This window comes from Terrapene carolina, unplaced genomic scaffold (genome assembly GCF_002925995.2).
Source record: "Terrapene carolina triunguis isolate 2854851 unplaced genomic scaffold, T_m_triunguis-2.0 Scaffold192, whole genome shotgun sequence".
Classification (NCBI taxonomy): Eukaryota; Metazoa; Chordata; order Testudines; family Emydidae; genus Terrapene; species Terrapene triunguis.
Window position 1 is genome coordinate 25,770,807 of NW_020664543.1, and position 22,556 is coordinate 25,793,362.

The window sequence follows — 22,556 nt, forward strand, 5'->3', positions numbered from 1 at the left end:
TCCTCCTTGCAGATTGATATAATGCATTGCCGCTCTGTTGTCCAGCATTATTCTTATTGGGTGGCCTTTGATGCGCAGTAGGAACCGTTGGCAAGTATACCAAATTGCTCTGGGCTCCACTATGTTGATATGGAGGATTGCCTCCTGAGGGATCCATTTGTTACTGAGCTGTGAGATTCTGAAAGAGTGCACCCCAACCTATTGAAGAGACATCTATAGTGATAATCCTTGTGGAAGGAGGATGTAGGAATGCACATGTTTTGTGGGTCCTTCCAATTTAGGGATGCGAGGACCTTCTGAAATACAAACACCTGCTTGAATAGACTATGTTGGGGGTGCAGATGGTTCTCAACCATGGTTGAAGATACTGAGAGTGAAGTCTTGCTAAGACAAATGTGCAGGCTGCCACAAGGCCCAGGAGTTGTAGGCAAGCCCTTGCAGTTGTTTGTGGGCTCTGTTGAATTGTTTAAACAAGATTGGACATTGTGGTGAATCTGTCCTTAGGTAAGTATACTGTGGCAAAAGAAGAGTCCAGAGTGGCTCTGATGAAGTCTATATATTGGGTCAGTGTTAGGGTAGACTTTTCCACATTGAGGCAGAGGCACAGAGAGTGAAAGAGACAGGGCCTTGCTGGTTGCTTGGTACTGCAGTACTATCTTCAGTTCTTGAGGAAAATAGAGGGCACTTCTTGTCCCTGAAGGTGACAAAGAGATCCACTTTCAGAAGTCCCCATCTTTGAAGGATCTGAGGGCATCTTCACTACCCGAGAGATCGACGCTGCCGCAATTGATGCAGTGGGTGTCGATTTAGCGGATCTAGTGAAGACCCACTAAATCGATGGCAGAGCACCCTCCGGTCAACCCCAGTACTCCAGCTCCCCTGTTCATAGGCCTATTAGGAGCATCTGCTGAGAATATCGGCTGTGGTGTTCTGAATACCCGGGAGGTACACAGCTGAAATTTGCATCTGATGAGCTATATACCAGTTCCATAGTTTCATAGCTTCAGCACGCAGGGAGGGGGATCTTGCTCCTCCCTGCTTGTTGATACAGAACATGCAGGATGTGTTGTCTGTCATGACCCTGACTGATTTCCCCTGATGAGGGCAAGAAATGAAAGCAGGGGCTGCTGACTGCCCTGAATTCCAACAGACTGATGAAGAGACTGGTTTCTGGAAGAGTCTATCTGCCTTGAGTCATGAGGGCACTGAAGTGAGCTCCCCATTCCAATAGTGATGCATCTGTTCTCATAGGTACTGATGGAGTAGGATGACAGATGGGAAGACCTGCACAGATGTTAAGTTGATCTTTCCACCAGTCTAGGGAGTTCCTCACGTGTAGAGGAAACACCACATGCCTGTCCAGCGTGTCTCTGGCTGGACAATAGGTGGTTCCGAGCCAACCCTGGAAGCAGTGGAGATGTAGCCTTGCTATGTTAACAACAAGAAGAAAGTCAAGGAAAGTGTGGGCCCCTTACTGAATGAGGGAGGCAACTTAGTGACAGAGGATGTGGAAAAAGCTAATATACTCAATGCTTTTTTTGCCTCTGTCTTCACAAACAAGGTCAGCTCCCAGACTGCTGCACTGGGCAGCACAGTATGGGGAGGAGGTGACCAGCCCTCTGTGGAGAAAGAAGTGGTTCGGAACTATTTAGAAAAACTGGACAAGCACAAGTCCATGGGGCCGGATGCGCTGCATCCGAGGGTGCTAAAGGAGTTAGCGGATGTGATTGCAGAGCCATTGGCCATTATCTTTGAAAGTTCATGGTGATCGGGGGAGGTCCCGGATCACTGGAAAAAGGATAATGTAGTGCCCATCTTTAAAAAAGGGAAGGAGGAGGATCCGGGAAACTACAGGCCAGTCAGCCTCACATCAGTCCCTGGAAAAATCATGGAGCAGGTCCTCAAGGAATCAATTCTGAAGCACTTAGAGGAGAGGAAAGTGATCAGGAACAGTCAACATGGATTCACCAAGGGCAAGTCATGCCTGACTAGCCTAATTGCCTTCTATGAGGAGATAACTGGGTCTGTGGATGAGGGGAAAGCAGTGGATGTGTTATTCCTTGACTTTAGCAAAGCTTTTGATACGGTCTCCCACAGTATTCTTGCCGGCAAGTTAAAGAAGTATGGGCTGGATGAATGGACTATAAGGTGGATAGAAAGCTGGCTAGATTGTCGGGCTCAACGGGTAGTGATCAATGGCTCCATGTTGGCAGCCGGTATCAAGCGGAGTGCCCCAAGGGTCGGTCCTGGGGCCGGTTTTGTTCAATATTTTCATTAATGATCTGGAGGATGGCGTGGATTGCACTCTCAGCAAGTTTGCAGATGACACTAAACTAGGAGGAGTGGTAGATATGCTGCAGGATAGGGATAGGATACAGAGGGACCTAAACAAATTAGAGGATTGGGCCAAAAGAAACCTGATAAGGTTCAACAAGGACAAGTGCAGAGTCCTGCACTTAGGACGGAAGAATCCCATTCACTGTTACAACTCGGGACCGAATGGCTAGGAAGCAGTTCTGCAGAAAAGGACCTAGGGGTTACAGTGGACAAGAAGCTGGATATGAGTCAACAGTGTGCCCTAGTTGCCAAGAAGGCTAACGGCATTTTGGGCTGTATAAGTAGTGGCATTGCCAGCAGATCGAGGGACGTGATCATTCCCCTCTATTCGACATTGGTGTACTGAGTCCAGTTTTGGGCCCCACACTACAAGAAGGATGTGGAAAAATTGGAAAGAGTCCAGTGGAGGGCAACAAAAATGATTAGGGGGCTGGAGCACCTGACTTATGAGGAGAGGCTGAGGGAACTGGGATTGTTTAGTCTGCAGAAGAGAAGAATGAGGGGGGATTTGATAGCTGCTTTCGACTACCTGAAAGGGGGTTCCAAAGAGGATGGATCTAGACTGTTCTCAGTGGTACCAGATGACAGAACAAGGAGTAATGGTCTCAAGTTGCAGTGGGAGAGGTTTAGGTTGGATATTAGGAAAAACTCTAGTTACTATAAGGCAAGTAACCTCCATTTCTTTCTCAAGTGCAGGTCCCTATGGGTAACTCCCAAGCAGCAGTCATTGTAGAGGAGGGTATAAGGATTTATGCTGCATCACAGATTGCAGGATCGCTGAACCAAAGGAGGCATCACAGACAAAGCGTGAACAAGAGCACAATGTCTAGTAAAGGTGACCAAAGTTCCAAGTCACCATTCCACAGATTTCTGAGAGGAGAACTCCCTGCAGGGAAGCCATCAAGGCAGCTTGTGCTCTAGTAGAGCCCTGACACCCTCAGGGGCTTCCATAAACTCATAGCAGAGGAGGAGGACACCCTGAAATCTATTTTAAGGGTCTTTCTGAAGAAATCACTTCTCCTTTCATTCTATCAGCGATGGAAAGGAATAGCCACAGAGACCTAAAATCTTCATCCTCTGCAAGCAGAAGGCTAAGCTCATCAGACATCCAAAAAGTGGAGCTTCTTGTCCTCCCTGTTATTGTGAGGTTTTGAATAGAAGATGGGCAAATGAACAGGTTGATTCAGGTACAAATCAGAGGGAACCTTTGGGATGAAATCTCAGGCATACTGTACTACTTTAGAATACCATGTAGGGGGGTCTGCCAAGAGGGCCCCAAGCTCACCCACTCTTCTAGAAGCACACCTTCGTAGGGAGGTGCAAAAGAGAGCAGGAGGCCAAAGCCTCAAACAGCAGAATAATAAGTGCTACAAGTACTGTACCAAGTTCAGGTCCCAGGCAGGTGCAAGTTGTAGTACCCGTGGAAAAGGTTCTGATGATGCCTTTCAGGAACTTCATGGTTGTGGGATGGGTAAAAAACAAGGAGTTTTCCACCGCATGATAGAAGGCATTGCTAAATACCAGATACATGAGCAGTGAAGTGATAGATAGGCTTCAAAGTCTTCAAAGAAAGAAGGCAGTCGAAAATAAGAGTGATCCCAGACTCTTATGGAGGTACGTTATGCTGTTGACACCAGATGGAAAACCGTTTCCTGTTGGCAACATAGCGACCTTCTTGTAGAAGGCTTCCTGCTGTTGTTGAGGATACATGATGCTCTGGCCCAAGCATGATCTTTCTAAATCCACTGACCCTTCTGCTTCAAGTTGCAATGGGAGGGGTGGGGAGCAATCAGCAAAGTCTTTTGTCCTCTGATATTCTACAACAATTCATGTGGTGTTGATGGGCGTTGTTTTGTTGGGCAGAAAATAACAGCTCCTGTTGGAAACTAGTATTTCACACTCGTTAATGCTTCTCTCCTGTCTTGTGATTTACAGTCAGAGAGTCAACATTTAAAATATTGCCTTATAACATGGGATACAGATATTATAAGTGAGCTCAATGCATGCAGCAACTTACAAGCATTCCATAAAGTCTCAACACTAAGTACACTTGTATAACTCTACTGACTATTTTAACAATACTAACACACGGTGAGCCAGACTGGCTCCAGCTATGTATTTGTCACTGTTCAGTTGAGACATATGGGCCTTGGCATTTGGTGGCACCTGGTCTTCTCGCGTCACAGTAGGCTTTCCAGACAAATAAATCTAGTCTCTTTGCTCTTTTTCCTTTTGTGTGGGTCTGAATTGTTCTGCCTTTTTGTTCGCAACAGTGGATGGGAGGAAGGATGGGATAAAGTGAGTGTAAAAGAATTCCACACACTCAGGAGGCACCTGATATTGTTATCTGGTGGATGTAGGTGGTGCCAAGACAGATGTCTGCCCCAAGGTTCTGGCTGGATCCATAATGACCTCATTAACTAGGAAGGCTATCTTGCCTACTGTGGAGACTTGAAGTATATCTACCAGTTTGTGTGTCAATAGGGATTTGGAGGGTCTCAGCCACCATTTTTAATAGGACTTGGAAACCCTTATAGTTGTCCATTTGTGGGGCAACAGGGACTAATCAGGGTAAGAGGAGGAAAGGGTCACCAGTGCAGCAGTTCACTTTTCAATGCCTGCTCTTCCATTACCGCCTCTTCTACTTGTGGCTGTACAGAAACTGGGATCTGGGAAGGGCTGGTGGGGTATCTGAATGAATGGCACAACGAAGGAGGCAGCTTGGCGCAGCATGGTCTGGCTGTGCGATTGTTCCCTGGAACCAAAGCTGCCCTGAGCACCCAGCAAGGCTACATTAGCATTGGTGGATAAGAGCCTGGTAGCCCGGGGCGTAGGAAACCATAAACCAGGAATCTGTGGGTCCCAAAACCTTTCCTGTGAGGAGTGTCTGGATCCTCTATAAGATGTTGAGCGCTGTGGTGACAGTCTGGGTTAGTCTTGTTGCTGATGTGGAATTTCTGCTTTCCTTGATTCCAAAGGTGACTCTAAGGAGAATGCATAGTTCAGACCCATGGTTGGTGCACTGGCCCTCGGTGTGTTAAGAACCGATGGTGTTGCGCTACTAGATAGAGTTGGTGCTCACTGTTGTGATGAAGTCAACAGCAAGGGGCACTGAGGTTCTAGGTACATCTGCAGGTCCATCAGTGTCAAGTATCTCAACAGTGCCTCGCAGAATAGACAGCTATGCAGGAACTGGGTCTTGTCAAAGTGGTGTACCAATCTCCACTACAGTGATGGTGCACTCTTCTGATCAGCTTTGTTCTGGTGCCAAAAGAAGTAAATAGTTCCAGGGTCAGTGCTGTACTGTTTCCTAAAGTTCTGTTTTTTGGAACAAGGTGCTTTCGTGCCATATGGCTGGAGCCAGCTTGAGACCAACTTCACTGGGAATCTGTTCTGGCCCACGAAGTCTCAGAAGATGGTTGGTTTCCTCTTAAAGGAAGCTCAGGTGGGTGTACTCCCGGGACTTCTAGCTCCCTGTGGTCTGCGGAGGACAATGTTGTCATTGTTGTCATTCAAGTCGCAGCTCTTGAAGGCAAAGAGCCCACACTCCCATTCTTTGGCTCAGAAGGTTCCTGTATGTAGGGGTAGTGAGCCTTGGTTCAGAAGCAGGTCTTATTTACTTGGTCATTAGTCATTACTAGCTCAGGAGCTGATGGACTTCCAAATCACACTTTTACTGGGAATGCACAGTTCTCACAAACAACAAAGTAACTTATGGTCTGTTCAAAGTTGAGGAAGCTCCCTCACAAACATCACTTTGATATTTTTGGAGACTATACACAAGTTTAGGTCTTATTCTCTACATTTTTCTCAACCATCAAGAAACAAACAGCATTTCAATAGTGCTTCCTGCTACTTTATAGCTGCATTGCATTTCTGGAAGGATTTGACAATCTACTTATAAATCAACATATCAAGATGCTCTCAATCTAGCTGGAAATAGGATATGATAGCTTTCAGTTACTGCTCTCCCTTAGAATTCATAGATGGTACTGATGGTTCTTGAGGTCTTGTGGCACTGTCCTCCATTCCAAATTGGAGTATATAACTGGCTGTCACCATAACTGCAGGTTTCTGTAACTATGCATCCATGCCACCGGGCTTTTCCATTCTCTTTGAAAATGATAGCTTAGTCTTTGTTCAAATGCACAAATTTCTCCAATACAAAGTTTCAAAAACAAAATGGATTGTTTCACATAGCTCTTGGGCATGGAAGAGTCAGTCATTGTGAGATGCCATTAGAGGCCTTTTGTTTGAGTCTCAAACATAGGACACTGTACAGTTTCTACAGTTAGTGCAGCTTTGAAAACAGAACTCTCAAGTTGTTAATGAGGTAAATAAAGTAAAGTGCAAGGAAAAAAGGCACCTTGAATGGAAGCTAATTGGGAACAACTGGTCTTAAAGCTTATTCAAATATTTCTATTTACAACAGGAAGCTGAAGCATAAGTGTTTGTAGATAATAAAGTGCAGCTTGCAGTGTCAGGTCACTCTGCAAACCAAGGCAGGAAGATGGGGATTTAATGGTTTTCCTATTATGCAAAGTTCCAGATGACAAAATCCAATGTGCTTCTGAAGATGTCTACATCAGGCACCTTGAAGGTTTTGGCTCTAGAAATATAACTGCAATCTGCAGGTAGCACTTCTGTTAAGAGCTCTGGATTCTCTTCTTCAGGGATCTAATTCAATAAGATTTACTGTTCCTCCAGCATTCACTTCTGGTCAAGAAAAAGGTGAAGGCAGCTATTAGTATTCCTGTCAAACTGCAAGATCTAGTAAGTTGATCTCACTGACTGACACAATCATTGCGGAAGAAGATCTCCAAATCTAAAACCCATGGAAGACACCATTTTGTGCTCAAATATAACCAATTCCCCCAACAAAAGGTAAGCAAGGGTAGACCTTTATCCTGGTACACACAAAATTCCAACTCTAACCTCAATTTTAGGAAATTATCACCTCCTAAAGTCCTTAAAAAAACAACTGCATCAGAAGACAGCTCTTGTTCCAGTTCCCAGCTTCTTGCGTTTCCTCAATTCCTTTTAGAGCTTGCACATTGTCTAGATTGAATCCTCCACTCCTAGCCTCCTCCAATTGTCCCTAATCCCCAAACAATGTATGCTTTACAACTGAATGTAAATGACAGAGTACCAGCTGGGGATCTGACTGACTGCTGAACAGTCTCCTAAAGCAGGGGTTCTCAAACTGGGGGTCAGGACCCCTCGGGGGGTCACAAGGTTATTACATGGGGGGTCACAAGCTGTCAGCCTCCACCCCAAACCCCGCTCTGCCTCCGGCATTTATAATGGTGGTAAATATATCAAAAAGTGTTTTTAATGTGGGGGGGGGGTGTCGCACTCAGAGGCTTGCTGTGTGAAAGGGGTCACCAGTACAAAAGTTTGAGAACCACTGTCCTAAAGGCTTTTTGTAACGCCCTTGCTGTGGAACTTGAGGGTAGAAAAAGTCAGCAAGTGCTATCCAATTAATTTGCATTGGAGTTATATAAACTTTGTACAGAAGAAGAATTCAAGCTCAGGTATACAAATGTTAAAACTAACAAACAGACTTAAGCTGTTATCAAAGTTTATATTTTTACTACAGGAAAGTATAACTGTTCTGTGGTGCCATCTAGACATGTTGAGAGGTGGCCATTTAGAACTACATGTGAAGGCTTTTGGAGGATGGTTCTATGGTGACTGGTAATTTATAAATACAATACAGTACATCAGATAATATGGGAAAGATGTAGTACACCTCTACCCCGATATAACGTGACTCGATATAACACGAATTCGGATATAACGTGGTAAAGCAGCGCTCCAGGGGGGCGGGGGCTGTGTGCTCTGGCAGATCAAAGCAAGTTGGATATAATGCGGTTTTGCCTACAATGTGGTAAGATTTTTTGGCTCCCGAGGACAGCGTTATATCGGGGTAGAGGTGTATTAAAGAAGGAACCTACAGAGTAGCAACAATTGAAAACAGCTAGCCTAAAAAAGAATTCTTGATGATGACGACACTTCTAAAAGCTGTGAGCAAACTCCACAGCTTCTCAACCAGGAAAAATAAAGTTAAATTGGAACACTATCTTAATTATCAAAGGAGATGTACTTCAAATCGTTTAAACAATCACCCCAGAAACAGACAAAATGCAGATAAAAATATAAAAGGTCTTTTGACCACTTTCCTGGTTGTTGAAGGCAGACAATGTTTTTCATTTTGGCTTTCCACACACACATACTTATCAGCAAACAGTGGTTAATGGAAAATGTGTGTAAAAGAACCAGACTGGGGGACACAGGCCCCACCCCTTCTGACCCTTTCAACACAGCAAGAGAGCAAAGAGATATCAACTTTAGGGCTTCTGAAGGTGTGCGGTTGTGCACTCAGCCTCAACTGGACCCTGCTGCTTGGTATTCAGAGGATTTTAATATTTTGGATGATATCTTTGGAGAAAAATGCAAAGGGAAATGGAAACAGGCTATCTTTCTCTGGGGAAATAGAAGTTTTATGCTCAGTCTTGCTTTCAGTTACTTCCTGGAGCTGTGCCTGAATGCACAAGACAGAAGCTGCTGGCACAAGCTGCTGGGAAAGGAAAGTTGGATTTATTTTTTTTGGAGATCAGGAAGTTGCAGCTTTCCCCCTCGTCAAGTAATATTAGTAGTAAGACTGGTTAGCACAATGGTGTCTAACACACAGCTCGGCAGAAAACCACTCTCTCATCTGCCTCAGTCAGCAATCTACAGTTTAAACAAAGCACCAAAGTAGGCAGAGCTGCAATTCTTAAGGGTGCAGCTCACACACTGAATTTAACAAACAGATCCTGTGAAAGGATTGTGGGGAATTTAAGATCAAATATTGCCAATTTCTGTGGGTATATAACAGTAATTCAGGTGTCTGCTTCACAGATTCAAAAGGGAGAATCTGCAAACAAACTCAGATTGCACAACTTTTGCCCAGCATGGAATATCAATACCCATTTGCTTCAGCTTTCCACCCTCAAGCATGCAAAACTGAGAGAACATCTGCAAATAAACAGTCCAATTTGTGTTTCTTTGGCAGAAAAACAGATCTGCGGTATAAATTGTTGCTCATCTGCAAGGAGGCCAAGGAGAAGGGGAAGCTGGGCTGCGTGCTATTTAGGACTAACAAACTAGAATGCTGTAATACAATTGTAAATTCAATTAGCTTACCTCTTATTTAATTCTTATATTGTATTCATAAAAATATAGGGTCAGATTTTCAAAAATGCTCAGAACCCAACAGCTCTTCTAATGCTCCATGGGAGCTGCTGGGTGTGGAGCACTACTGAAAAATTTGCGCACAAGCCAAATAGTCTTTGAGTAGGTTATCACAGAACAACTGAAATGTTTTTACACAATCTCAATTCTAAAAGGACATGACATTTCTGCTAAATATGCACACAAAATATTCAGCTAATACTTCTGCCAACATTCTTCTAAACCCAATTTTGAAGAGAAAATACATATGGAAACTATTTTAATGATAAGTTTAAGTGAGCAAAATTGCCACCCTTTAAAAATCAGCCTTTATAATGGGAAGCACTCAGTTCAGTAGTCTGCCATTTTTACTACACACTAAGCTTCTTTTCTGTTGAAAGCTTGTTTTGTGATGACTAGCAAATTCTGTTGGTCAAAAAGTTCCCTTGATATTTTAACTACTCACCTACTTCACTTATTAAAATACTCAGCTCACAAGCCCAAACTCCTTTCAGCACAAAATACCCCTCAGATGATGAGCAATGATTTGTCAGAAGTACATGAAGACTGCAGATATTTACCCTTTAAGTATTTCTAAGCATCTTCTCTCTGAGGGCCCGCTGTGCTAACAACTAAAACTTCTGTCTCAACAAAATACATTAGAGGTTTTCCTCCCCCATTCTCAACCTCTGAACAAATTTTTTTTCCCATTCTAGCATACAGATTTCCAAGGTGGAGAGGACTGTGTACAACAATTTATTTAGAAGTCTATAGCGTGGCAGGATTTAGACTCTTCAAACACTTCTCTCTGAAGACAGTTGAGCCTTTCATATTTTGACATCCTATTGGAACAATTAGGAACTGAATTATGTAAGCCAATTGAATTCATTTCAGGAATGGACACTAGCAGTAAACTTAATATAAATATTTTAATTTACCTAAGATCAAAATCACTTTCAATTTTCCAAGGACTGATCAAGATCAAGGAAGCAGGTAAACCCATTTGTTGGCCTTGCTCTTTTTGCCAGGTGTGACAAACTTCCAAGGAATTTTTACATGTGAAGTTTTCAATTCAAAATTATTTTTTGCCAACATTTCCTGTATTGAAACAGGTGAGTGTGCAGGAACACAAAGGTCTACATGGATAGTTACTCATTAGTAAAATGTTCTGAATACAGATCAGTTATTTTTAATCCACTTCTATTATTTTCCACCTGCATTTAAAGATGAACTAAGGTGCTTTGATAAACGGGCAAGAGGTTTGAGTTCAGCCCCTGTGAAATGCCTCTGTCTTTGCTGCTAGGTCCTGATCCTGCAAAATCTTTAAATGTGAAGGCAAATCCGCTGACTTTAATGGGGCTACTCACATGCTTAACATATGTACATGTGTAAGTGTTTCCACAACTGGAACACTACCTTGTAAATGCAGCAACTCTAAACAACTCACAACAGACACCCCTACATCCTCCATCTCAACAATATACTAGGAAGACTGTCTCCATCATCCAAGGTGAGTGCACATCACGGCCAAGACGATTATACTAAAATCACATTTCAACCTTCAGCTTTCAGCCAAAGTACAGACCTCAAAACATACAGTAACATGACTTTAGATAAAACTCTCATTTCTTCTGGAGTCCCCACTGGCTGACCTAGCACTGTGTTCCTGGGGTGTTTGGCATACACAGTACATAGGTCATTGACAGAAATACAGTCCAAATGATTTTTTCCAAGCTCTTAGATGATAGATGCATTTTATCCCACTGGATTGTCAAAGATATCTCCCTCTTACTCATTGGTTTACTCTATGCTTAGCATATTCCTACCTTAGAAGCTCTCAACTCCTTCAGGGGACACAATGACAACTTCCTTCTTTGAGGTCCTCTCATCAGTTCACTGATGGGAGATCTTTGTCTGCATGCTTCTGCTTCCTGTGAAATTTTGGAATGACCCTTGCTCTGCATACAAACCATTCTGCTGGCAGAGCCCATACTTTTGTTTCATTTCATTAACAGGGACCTGTGTTCTGTTTAAGAGTTCAGCTGCTTATTCCCTTCGCAAAGCCAGACTCCTCTGACACAGCAGGACCGTGTCTAGTGGAAAAGATTATGTCCCCATGAACATTCTGGTTGCAGGTGGGGAATAAGAAGTTGGAGCAAGTGGACTAAAAAAAGATCCTGGTTTTATGCAACAGACCCTAATGGAGAAATAAATAAATAAATAGATTCAAACTCTGCAGAGATCTTTCTGGTCAGAAAGTTTTCAGTGTCCATGGTACAGAAGAGGATCTGTAAGAGGCTGACACAAGATTAAGGACAGCGTCCTGAGCAAATATTAAGGCAACCTTTCTTAAAATGTCAAGTTTGATGTCAGAACTTAGTGTGCCAGCTCTTCTCAGAAACAAATTCCCTGTGTAACAAACTCTTTCACCTGTGGTCCAGGAACACCCATTTATCACCACAGTAAACTAACTATACGTTATGGGGGATTTATTTGCTTGTTTGGTTTTTAAGAAAACATTTTTTGATCTGAGCAGCAATCAGCTAGGCATTCACTAGGAAGACCGAGTACTTGGGAGTTTTACATAAGTTTTGTGTAAAGTTTTTATTTTATAAAATGGATTTGAAAATACTGCTTTCCAGAGGAACTTTAGAATTTGCCACACTCTAGGACAAACCATATTGTTAAAGGACATGTATTGTTCTCCAGTTCAGTCCCACTGGCACAGTTGGCCTGCTACGCACTGAACCTTTGTAAGTGTACCTCTTGTAAGTTTTCCAAACAGAAACGCAGTGGTCTGCAAATAGCAGTTAACAGAAATATAAACCCTGTCATCCTACAATGCAGGATATTTTCATTAGAGCATCTCAAAATAAATTAGTTTATATTCATTTTTCTAGCGAGCATGTACATTGGATATCAGTCTTTAAATTCCAAGACACCAATTATTGAATATTAGCAATTAACTCTAGATATCTGAATTCAGTTAAAATAAATATGCATATTCATCAAATGCAAATAAAAATTAAAAATATATATTTAAAATGCAGAATGAGATGCAGAGTGGATTTTTACTGAACTACAGAACATTTACCAAATAGAGGTGCCATCAAAACTATGTTTTGGTCTCCAATAAAACTCCACTAACTCATGACAGGCAATTGTGAAGGGTACTGTGATTTGAGTGACATAGCAATGCAAAGTATGAAAAGCCATGAGAGAAACAATAAAAAAAATTAATCCTAAAGAGCTTCCATTAGTCATCAAAAATTGCTTTGCAATGATTGATTTTAGTCTCACCTTCCAAAAGTCTAGGCTCAATTGAAATAGCCAGCCAAGTTTAGGAAGTTATCTATATTACTCCCTTCCTCCCACAGAGGTGCACAGATAGTAACAATGATCCAAATCAATATCAATGTGACTAATACCTACAGAAGGAACTTTTTAGGTGCTCAGACCAAATATGTTGCACTGTTTAACTTAATTCATTTTTCTTAATATAAAGTTACATAAGAAGCAAAAAGTGTTCTTTAAGGAACACTTCTAGTTTAATAAAGCAGCTGCAATTCAAAAAGTCAAATCTCACCTGATTCATACTCCACTGGAGTTTGGCAGTGTGTGAAACTCCAGTGAATAATAGGACTAACTGTGTACCTCTAGTTCATTATTCACTTGTTACAGACATGTAAGTGTAAAAGGCATGTAAAACTTTTACAACCAATGGCCTAATAGAAAACCATTTGCGTTTTTTGTTTGTTTGTTTTTTTACTTTTTAAGCAATATGAAAAATGGAAGCTCAATCAATGTATAATTGCCATGGTTGGTTAGTTGGAACAACAGTGGATACATTCCCAGAACCAAGACTGATATAAAAAAATAAAAATAAAAGTAGCATAATACTATAAAATTTGTAGCTTACTTTGTGCCTTTTCACAGAAGTTTATCTGAAAGCCTAAAGCAAAAAAGATAAGTTCTAGTTCATTCACTGGAAGTCACAGAATTGCATAACTATTAAAAGTCACATGTTTCAATTATCATTATTAGAGTCTAAAAATTCTGAATAAAACTGGTTTAATGGGCAAAGTGTTATCCTGAGAAACTAACAAGTGCAGTCATCTCAATCTCCTTCATTTACATCCCATGCATTTTCAACAGCTCTGTGTTGTCCAAAATGCCAAGAAAGAAATCAATCAATGGCCAGATCAGGTCAAGAGGGAATCAGCTTATGAGAGTGTTAGTTTCATTGTCATGTTAATAAAAATAAAACAGTCATAACTCCTTTGGATACCTTTGCAAATCCATTCAAACAATTTTGCTAATATAAGTCTTCTGCAGTAGCAAGTCACATTCTTGATGATTAAGACATTAAGGAGGATACTGTGTCCCAATGAAGCCAAAGATGTTAATTAATTTCTGACTGAGGTAAGTGACATTTGAAAATATTTCATCAAGTCAAACAGTATTTTACTTAGCATTTCCCAACAAGCAACATTCAGTTTGTTAACATCTGTGCAACAATGGAGGACCAGGTCTGTTAAAACCTGCACTAATCAAAATATCAGACTAAATCAAACAAGTTTTCTCAGCTGAAATAAGGGAAATTACAGTATATACTCGTTCATAAGCCGAATTTTTTTTTTAGTAAAAAAGGGAAGCACCAGAAAAGGGGGTCGGCTTATGAACGGGTATAGAGAGGGAGCAGTGGGACACAGCCCCTCCCCCCAACAGAGGGAGCAAGGAGAGGCAGCACAGGCAGAAGGGAAGAGGCGGGGCCAGAGTCTCGCAGCTTCTGGCCACACTGCTCTTCCCCCAGCCTCGGAAGCAGGTGCAGCTCTGGGGCTGGTAGGCTGCAGCCGTGCCGCTCGGCCCCACCCCCCAGAGCAGGCTGTGGCCACGCCACCAGAACATGCTGCGGCTGTGCCGCCCAGCCCAGCCTGCTGGAAAATGCTGCGGCCGCGCCACCCGGTCTGGCCCGCCGGAGCAGGCTGCAGCTGCGCTGCCCAGCCTGCCGGAGCAGCTCCAGCCAGGTCAGAGACATCCTCCCCTGGCCCTCCCCAGATAAGGTGGGAAGGGATGAGATGGGGAGAGTGTGGGGGTCCCGGGCTAGGGGTGGGGTCATGTGGGGGGTGGTCACAGAGGTTACTGCCCTGACTCCCAGCTTCTCCCCCCAAAAAAATTTCCCCACCAGTTGCTGTCCCGGCCCATCAGGGTAAGCAGCTGGCGCGCCGAGACACTTTGTTTACTTAGGTTTACCTCCGTTCCTGTGGACGCACTAGGTAAACAAACCATCTCGGCCCACCAGCGGCTTATCCTGATGGCCCGGGAGCCAATGTTTGCTGACCCCTGAATTATAGGGTCGGCTTATGAACGGGTTATAAAAATTTTCCATTTTTACTTATCCATCTGGGGGGGGGGGGAGGGGGTCAGCTTATAAACGAACCGGCTTATGATCGAGTATATACGGTACATTCAATTTCTCCTTTAAGAGGCGGACAGTGCTCCCCCTGGTTTTGATTATGTAAAAGTGATTTACATGGCTAACCTACCCATCATTTGTGAGACTAAGGATTTATATTCTATTTCTGATTTTCAAGATACTTTTCTATGCAGGCAGTTGCAGTCTTTCCTCTCCCTCCACTCTCATTCTCACCCCCACCCCCACCAACTAGGCTTCAACCAGGAATAATTCTCCTAAGTCCTAGTGATCTGTTCAGTTCCTTTGGGGTATAAATGGAAAGAACTTGAGAACTGATGTTACTCCAGTTCACTCTCACTGAACAAAACATCCAACTTATGCAGTGTTCATAAAGAAAAATCTGGAAATGAAAGATGTTAGGTCTATTCACATTATACCAATCATCAGCAGTACTGCCCATCTTCACTGTAGTAAACATCTGATTTGTAGCATTAATTTTCATACCTCCAGTGTTGCCAACACACAATTTTATTGTGAGTCTTGCAATATTTGGTGCTTTTCTGATAGCCCCAGCTTCCAGAGCCCTGTGAGTAAGTAATAATCTCAGATTCTTTTTTCCCTAGTCCTCATGATTGCAGAGAAAAGCTGGAAAACATGAACCCTAAAAGGTTTCAAAATTTAGAAGACAAATAAAAAGGACTGAATAGTTATACTTTAAAATCTCAAAATTTTGGGGCGTGGGGAGGACTGACTTGTAATTTTTGAATGCTTGGGGTTGACAACGCTGCGTCACGTTCCTCAGATAAGAAACCTAAATCCCTAATATAGAATGTACAGTCATGTTCATTATGCAGTAAATAAACTACTTACCCAAAAAGGTTTGTTAAACACTAAACAATCAACTGTACTACAGTGTTAAAAAGCTGAGCACATGGAATTATCAGTCCACTACTTGCAAATTAAATTTCACATTAAGTAGCTAAAATCTCCAGGATAAACTGATATTGTGCTTGCCCTTTATTCCAATTCTCTGAAAGATACAGTAGCAGCTAAAATTATTCTACAGGTGCAAGTTCTAAAAGAAATCATGCTAACAATACTGACACAAACTTAATAGGCTATTGTTAATGTTGCAATCAGGATACACACTGTAGAAATCAAAAGAAAAAAGTCTCCTGCACTCCTGGAAATTTACACATCACCTACAACGCTGTCAATAACACACTCCAGCACTCCACAGAGATTTGACTTCCATCTCCAGCAGATACTGAAAACAATACATACATCCCAACTTCATCAAACTCACACTCAGGAAAACTTCAACAGCAACTTAGAATCATAGATTAGGGTTGGAAGAGACCTCAGGAGGTCATCTAGTCCAACCCCTGCTCAAAGCAGGACCAACACCAACTAAATCATCCCAGCCAGGGTTTTTGTCAAGCGGGGCCTTAAAAACCTCTAAGGATTGAGATTCCACCACTTCCTTAGGTAATTCATTCTAGTGCTTCACCATACTCCTAGTGAAATAGTTTTTCCTAATATCCAACCTAGATCTCCCCCACTGCAACTTGAGACCATTGCTCCTTGTTCTGTCATCTGAGAACAGCCTAGCTCCATCCTCTTTGGAATCCCCCTTCAGGTAGTTGAAGGCTGCTATCAAATCGCCCCCCTCCCCCCTTCTTTTCTGCAGACTAAATAAGACCAGTTCCCTCAGCCTCTCCTCATAAGTCATGTGCCCCAGCCCCCATTTTTGTTGCCCTCCGCTGGACTCTCTCCAATTTGTCCACATCCTTTCTGTAGTGAGGGGCCCAAAACTGGATGCAATACTCCAGATGTGGCCTCCCCAGTGCCAAACAGAGGGGAATAATCACTTTCCGCAATCTGCTGGCAATGCTCCTACTAATGCAGCCCAATATGCCGTTAGCCTTCTTGGCAACAAGGGCACACTGTTGACTCATATCCAGCTTCTCATCCACTGTAATCCCCAGGACCTTCAACAAATAAAAGGCAGAATGACCTTCCAAATGAATGGACTGTGCAACAGGCAGATGTGATGATCTATTTATATTAAAAAGCATGAGGTCACTATAGTATTTGGTGCAGAAGAGTTTTCTTTGGTCAGCCAGTATACCCTGAAGCCAGGTAATCAAGCTCCTGAAATAACCCAATTCTCTCTTCTTTACCAATTCCAATTATTTTGTTAAAGCATCTCAGCTTCCAGCCTCTTCAAGTTCTCAAGGAACTGGCTGTGCAGGAGCATTTCAGTACTGGGCTTAGTCATCTTCACCTGTTCCACCCACTAATACTGCAGGTCCCCATTTACTCTCTATTCCAAGGCAGGTCAGCTCCTGCTCACTCTATGTGGCCTGTGCCAGGGTTCTTTTCCTTGAGGAACATGTATCTTCCACCTCCCAAGACACTCCACCATCTTAATCTGTCAGTTTGCTAAATTGTACAATGATTTCAGCCCGGTGCCTGAAGCATCCCTCTCTTCAGATCTCTCCAGTCCGTTACTCTGTGGGTCTGCTGGGTAGTGATAGGAGCTACTGCAATCTCTGACAAACCCGCCCTGCACACCACTTCTTCATCTATGGTGCAATGCTGTGCCCATGGGCAGCTTATAAACAGCAAGGATCAAATCTGGATTGGGAACCCTGGATCTAACAGTAGGAGCAGCTTAGAGACCCAGCTCTGCTAGGCAAGACTGTAGCAGGCTTATCAGTCTCCGTATGTCACCAAGACACCACACGCAAGGAACAGAGCGCCACACAAACAGCTGTGGATTACACAGGACACCTGTTCCTTTGTTGGTCTGCCAGTTTCTCTCAATGAAATATCGTAAGAGGGCACAACTTGTCCACTAACGACTCTGCATTGACCCCCCTACCTGACAACTGCTTATTTCTGGGCTCACGGCCTTATCTCAAATCTCCCTGGGTTCTTCAATGCTCTGCTCACACATCTGCTGGGCTCCAGCCTGCATTCTGTGCAGCTGGGCTTCTTCTCTCCATTGTTGCTGTCTGCTGCCAGGACATTCAAAGGTGTAGCTTTTCCAGCCAGTCTCAAGAGCTTGCTGGCTTCAGCTTCCAGGTTCTGTTTCATCTCCATTATCTGCTGTTCCTTTCTCCACCCCAGATATTCTTCCTAACCTTGCACCTCTGAATCTCTTTAAGCCCTTGATCTTTATACATTTTATATGTTTATTGAGCTGCTCTAGCTCCACCTTCTAGTCCAAAGCTTCTGCCCCAGCTCTGGTTTGGGAGAGGGCTTTCACCTTCCTCTCCCAAGCTTCTGTCCCAACATGTCACACTCAAAGAAGTTCTTCTCCTGGGCTAGCATCTATTCAACTCCTCCTGCCTTTCTTCCTGATTGCTGGGGATCTAATTCCACTGCCAAGCCTTCCCTGCTCTGTCTGTGGCCAAGTCTGTCTATGGCTTGGTCTACACTTACCCCCCAAGTCGAAGTAAGGTATGCAAATTCAGCTACGTGAATAACGTAGCTGAATTCGACATACCTTAGTTCGAACTTACCGCGGTTCAGACGCAGTCCACACGCGGCAGGCACGCTCCCCGTCGACTCCGCGGTACTCCTCTCGTTGAGCTGGAGTACCACAGTCGACGGCAAGCACTTCCTGGTTCGATTTATCGCGTCCAGACCAGACGCGATAAATCGAACCCGGAACTTCGATCCCCAGCCGTTGAACTACCCGGTAAGTATAGACCAGCCCTATGAGACATACAATCCTGCCATGCAGCCTTGTCACTGGAGTTTCGCCTTTCCAGGTGAGCCACCTGCTGTCAGAAGGCAGACATACATTTCCCCAAGTGCCTCTTTTCCTTCATATCATTGCTCTTCAAAATGGTTATTTTCATCCACTGCTTTTGGCATGTTTTTTCCTGCGTCCTGCTTAAGTTGTAACCCCAGATCCGCAGTCTTTTGCTAACCTAATCAGCTTGCTCTCTGACTGGTTCAGACCTCTGAGTTACTACCTAACCCAGTACACCACTCAGTAACTTCAGCCATCCTCTCTCGCACTGTCACTCTTGGTGTTTCTCCCTTGTTAATCTTGGACCTAGGTCCCTACTTCATTCTGCTTGTCCCTTTTATCCTGAAAAAGCACTTTCACCTAATTGGCCACTTTGCATGATCTTTCTCTGAAGGTTTGCTTGCACACATTTAGCTTGGTTCCAATGCTGTCATCTCCTCCACAGTCTGGAAATGCTTCTGTTTCAGTTCCTGGGTCTGGGCCCCCTGAGTCTTTGCCTCAGTGCCCAGTCCCTTCACATAGGCCTGCATTTTCCAGAGCTGTTTGATACTCTGCCCTCCAGATCCTTTAAGTTCAGTTTCAGCTTTTTTTCTTGCACTCACAGACACTGAAAACTGAGCGCCTCTTTAACTCCCTTTCCAACCATGTCGTTTCAGGCTCCTGAGCCTGCCGTGGTTCTGCTCATCACTTATACAAGACCTCAAGTTCTCAAAATCCCAGGCTGAGTGTGGAGCCAAGGTATCTCCCTTAATTAGCTGAGACTCTAAGAACTGCTGCCATTTGCCCAGTTTGGACACACCACCCTCAGGATTGTCTCGGTTTTGTTCACTCCTGGGGACCTAGGCTTTTCCCTTTGCCACTGTCCCTCTTCCCAAGGAGGAAAGTTCTCAGTAGGGCCACACCTTTTAGCATGTGCTGCCTTCCTACAGTCAAGACAAACAACATAGGGACTTGCTCTTCCTTGACCTGTCTCTATCTTTGCAAGAGACCAGGCCCCCCTCTAAGATCCCTGTCATACACAGGGCCTCTCCAGAGACCTGCTTGGGCTTTGACACCGTCTGGGCCCCTCCCCACCCCCTGGAAGCATGGGATGGGCTTCAGCAACAGATTTTGCAGTGCCTTGTAGGGTCTATATCTCTAACCCCAAATGCTTCACTTGGGTTCTGCTAAGGCTCTGCAAACAGGTCATAGACCCTTCCTGAGATAACAGACGCTAGTACTAACCCCAAATCCAGCTCCCCATCTCTGTTAACCCCTGGTTCAGGCCCCCACTGAGTCTCTCCTGCTATGGGTTCTCTGAACAGTGTATGGCAAGCCTCAGTTTACCAGTCTTCATAAAAGCACAATCACTCAGCCCTAGTGGGACTCCCACCTGGTTGCTCGGAAAGTGAATGTTACCCTGGGCCCCTTGACTGTCACTGCCCATTACTGATCCAACCATTGTACCAAGGTGGGGTGGGTCTCCTTCTGGTGCTCAAGCTGATATTGTAGTGGTAAGTGCCAGATATCTATGCCTAGCTTTAGGAGTGCAGCGTAGTGTTCTGGCTAAAGGCAGGATACCCAAAGCACATATATGTGGATCAATCAGTCTGAAAGGCAGTGTCACAGAATGGCTAAAGTTCAGTTCTATTCCCCACTGCATCTAACATGGCCTATATAACTTCTCCATTATTTTATTTGCAAAGGATAGAGTGCAGTAGATTATAATTGACAGTTATCTAGTGCTGAGATCAAAACTTTCATTATTAATTACAATAGAGAAGTACGTACAAATCAAAACTAAAGTCAGTAAAGGCAGGTCTTGAATTCAAGGTATCCTGGTTCCTAGCTCAGAGAACTTTTCCCTACGTTACTGGAATACTGTGCAGATGAGTCTGTCTCTGTCAGCTACTAGCTGTGTTGTAGAAGCTAGCAATGGAAACACTGTCATTCTATGCAGACAGCACTGCCATCTGAATTGCTATAGGGATGACTAGTTTAGACAGTACTTAATGCCTCAGCTTTAAGATGACATATTGCAAAAAGAGCAACTTGTCAAACTGAAGAAAAAACAAGAGAGAGAAGAGGTATCACCTTCTAAGTGGTATCTATTTAGCACAAGGGAGGGCAAACTACGGCCCGTGGGCTGGATGCAGCCTGTCAGGGCTTTCAATACAGCCCACGGGATTGCCAGCCCCATGGCGCAGCAGGGCTGAGACAGGCTCCCTGCCTGCCCTGGCCCCATACTGCTCCCAGAAGTGGCCGGCACCACATCCCTCCGGCCCCTGAAGGGGGGCGGGGCAGAGGGCTCCATGCGCTGCCCTCGCCTGCAGGCACCAACCCCCGCAGCTCACATTGGCCAGGAATGGGGAACCGCGGCCAATGGGAGCTTCGGGGGTGGTACGCGCAGACGAGGGCAGTGCGCGGCCCCACCAGGAGCCACTGCCGGACATGCTGGCCACTTCCGGGAGTGGCGCAGGTCCAGGGCAGGCAGGGAGCCTGCCTTAGCCCCGCTGTGCACCACTGCCACCCTGGAGCCGCTCGAGGTAAGCGGCGCCGGGCCAGAGCCCACACCCCGAACTCCTCCTGGACCCCAACCCCCTGCCCTGAGCCCCCTCCCGCACTCCGCACCCCCTTTCCTGAGCCCCCAACCCCTTGTCCTGAGCCCCCTCCCGCACTCCGCACCCCCTCCTGCACCCCAACCCCCTGCCCTGAGCCCCTTCCCGCACTCCACACACCCTGCCCATAGCCCCCAACCCCCTGCCCTGAGCCCCCTCCTGCACCCTGCACTCCCTCCCGCACCTCAACCCACTGCCACAGCCCTACATTCGTGGCCCTGCATACAATTTCCCCACCCAGATGTGACCCTTGCGCCAAAAAGTTTGCCCACCCTGACTTAGCAGATGCAGAGTAATGTGTGAAGTAAAAATCAAATCCCAAGAGTTTATACTTTTCCCCAAAAAGGATCCAAAGAAAGGTGAAACACCAAATATTTTTTAAAAGCAGGTGTCTTTTTCCACGTTAATCAACCCAATCAGCAAACCAACCTGAATAATTCAAATACTACATAATTTCTATTTTTCTGCTGCATATCTAATATTTCTACACATTAAAGTCACGAAAACTCTATCACAATCTTGACTACCCTCTACAGTGCTTAGTTACATGTACTCTTACACTGCTGTTCAGATGCTTAAACACTTACTTGCTGGATCGACCTTAGCATGCAGCACAAACACACTCAGAAGGCACACAATAGAAGGGATTTAGAATCACAGGCCTCATCACCTGCACAAGCCTGCTCACATTGCTATACTCATTACTTGGATTTTGAATGAATGCTGAGCACAAACACTTCACATCCTCACCATCTTTACTGAAAGGAATGTTATACTGCAATAATGGAACAGGTGTTAGGGCCTAGAGATGGGTAACTTGGTGCTACAGTATTACTATTTCTCAGGAATTTACCAATACCCAAGATAGTAAATCAGAGGACTGGGAGATACCAAACACGCAGGTTCCATTCCTAGATCTGACACTGACTTCCTGTCAAGGCTGTGATGGGTCACTTCATATCTCAGAGCCTCAGTTTCCCCATCTGAAAAATGGGAATCGTATTTGTCTACCTCAGAAGAGGTATTGCTAGGCTAAATTAATTGTTTGTAAAGACCACAGAGATCTTCAGACAGAAGCAGCTTTAGAAGTACAAAGCATTATTGTTGTTATTATTATTATTTACCTAACCAAACACAGAAGAGGATTGGCACAGGCCAGCCAGGAAATCAGCCTCTTACCCAATCCCTTTGCACAGGAAGACAGCTGTAATTGTGATATATTTTC

General features: G+C 44.3%; 1 protein-coding gene across 6 annotated transcripts in view; it reads right to left on the reverse strand.

Moving 5' to 3' along the window:
• The window catches only part of MAP2K4 (mitogen-activated protein kinase kinase 4), a 168,274-nt gene that overhangs the window by 121,934 nt on the left and 23,784 nt on the right, over positions 1-22,556 (reverse strand). For 2 of the 6 annotated variants that reach the window (XM_026654638.2, XM_026654636.2), the window contains exon 2: positions 13,472-13,504. The exons of the other annotated variants lie outside the window; for them this stretch is intronic. In XM_026654638.2, the coding sequence (XP_026510423.2) occupies positions 13,472-13,504 (33 nt within the window). The remainder of the gene's footprint in view (positions 1-13,471; positions 13,505-22,556) is intronic. 6 annotated transcript variants of the gene reach the window in all.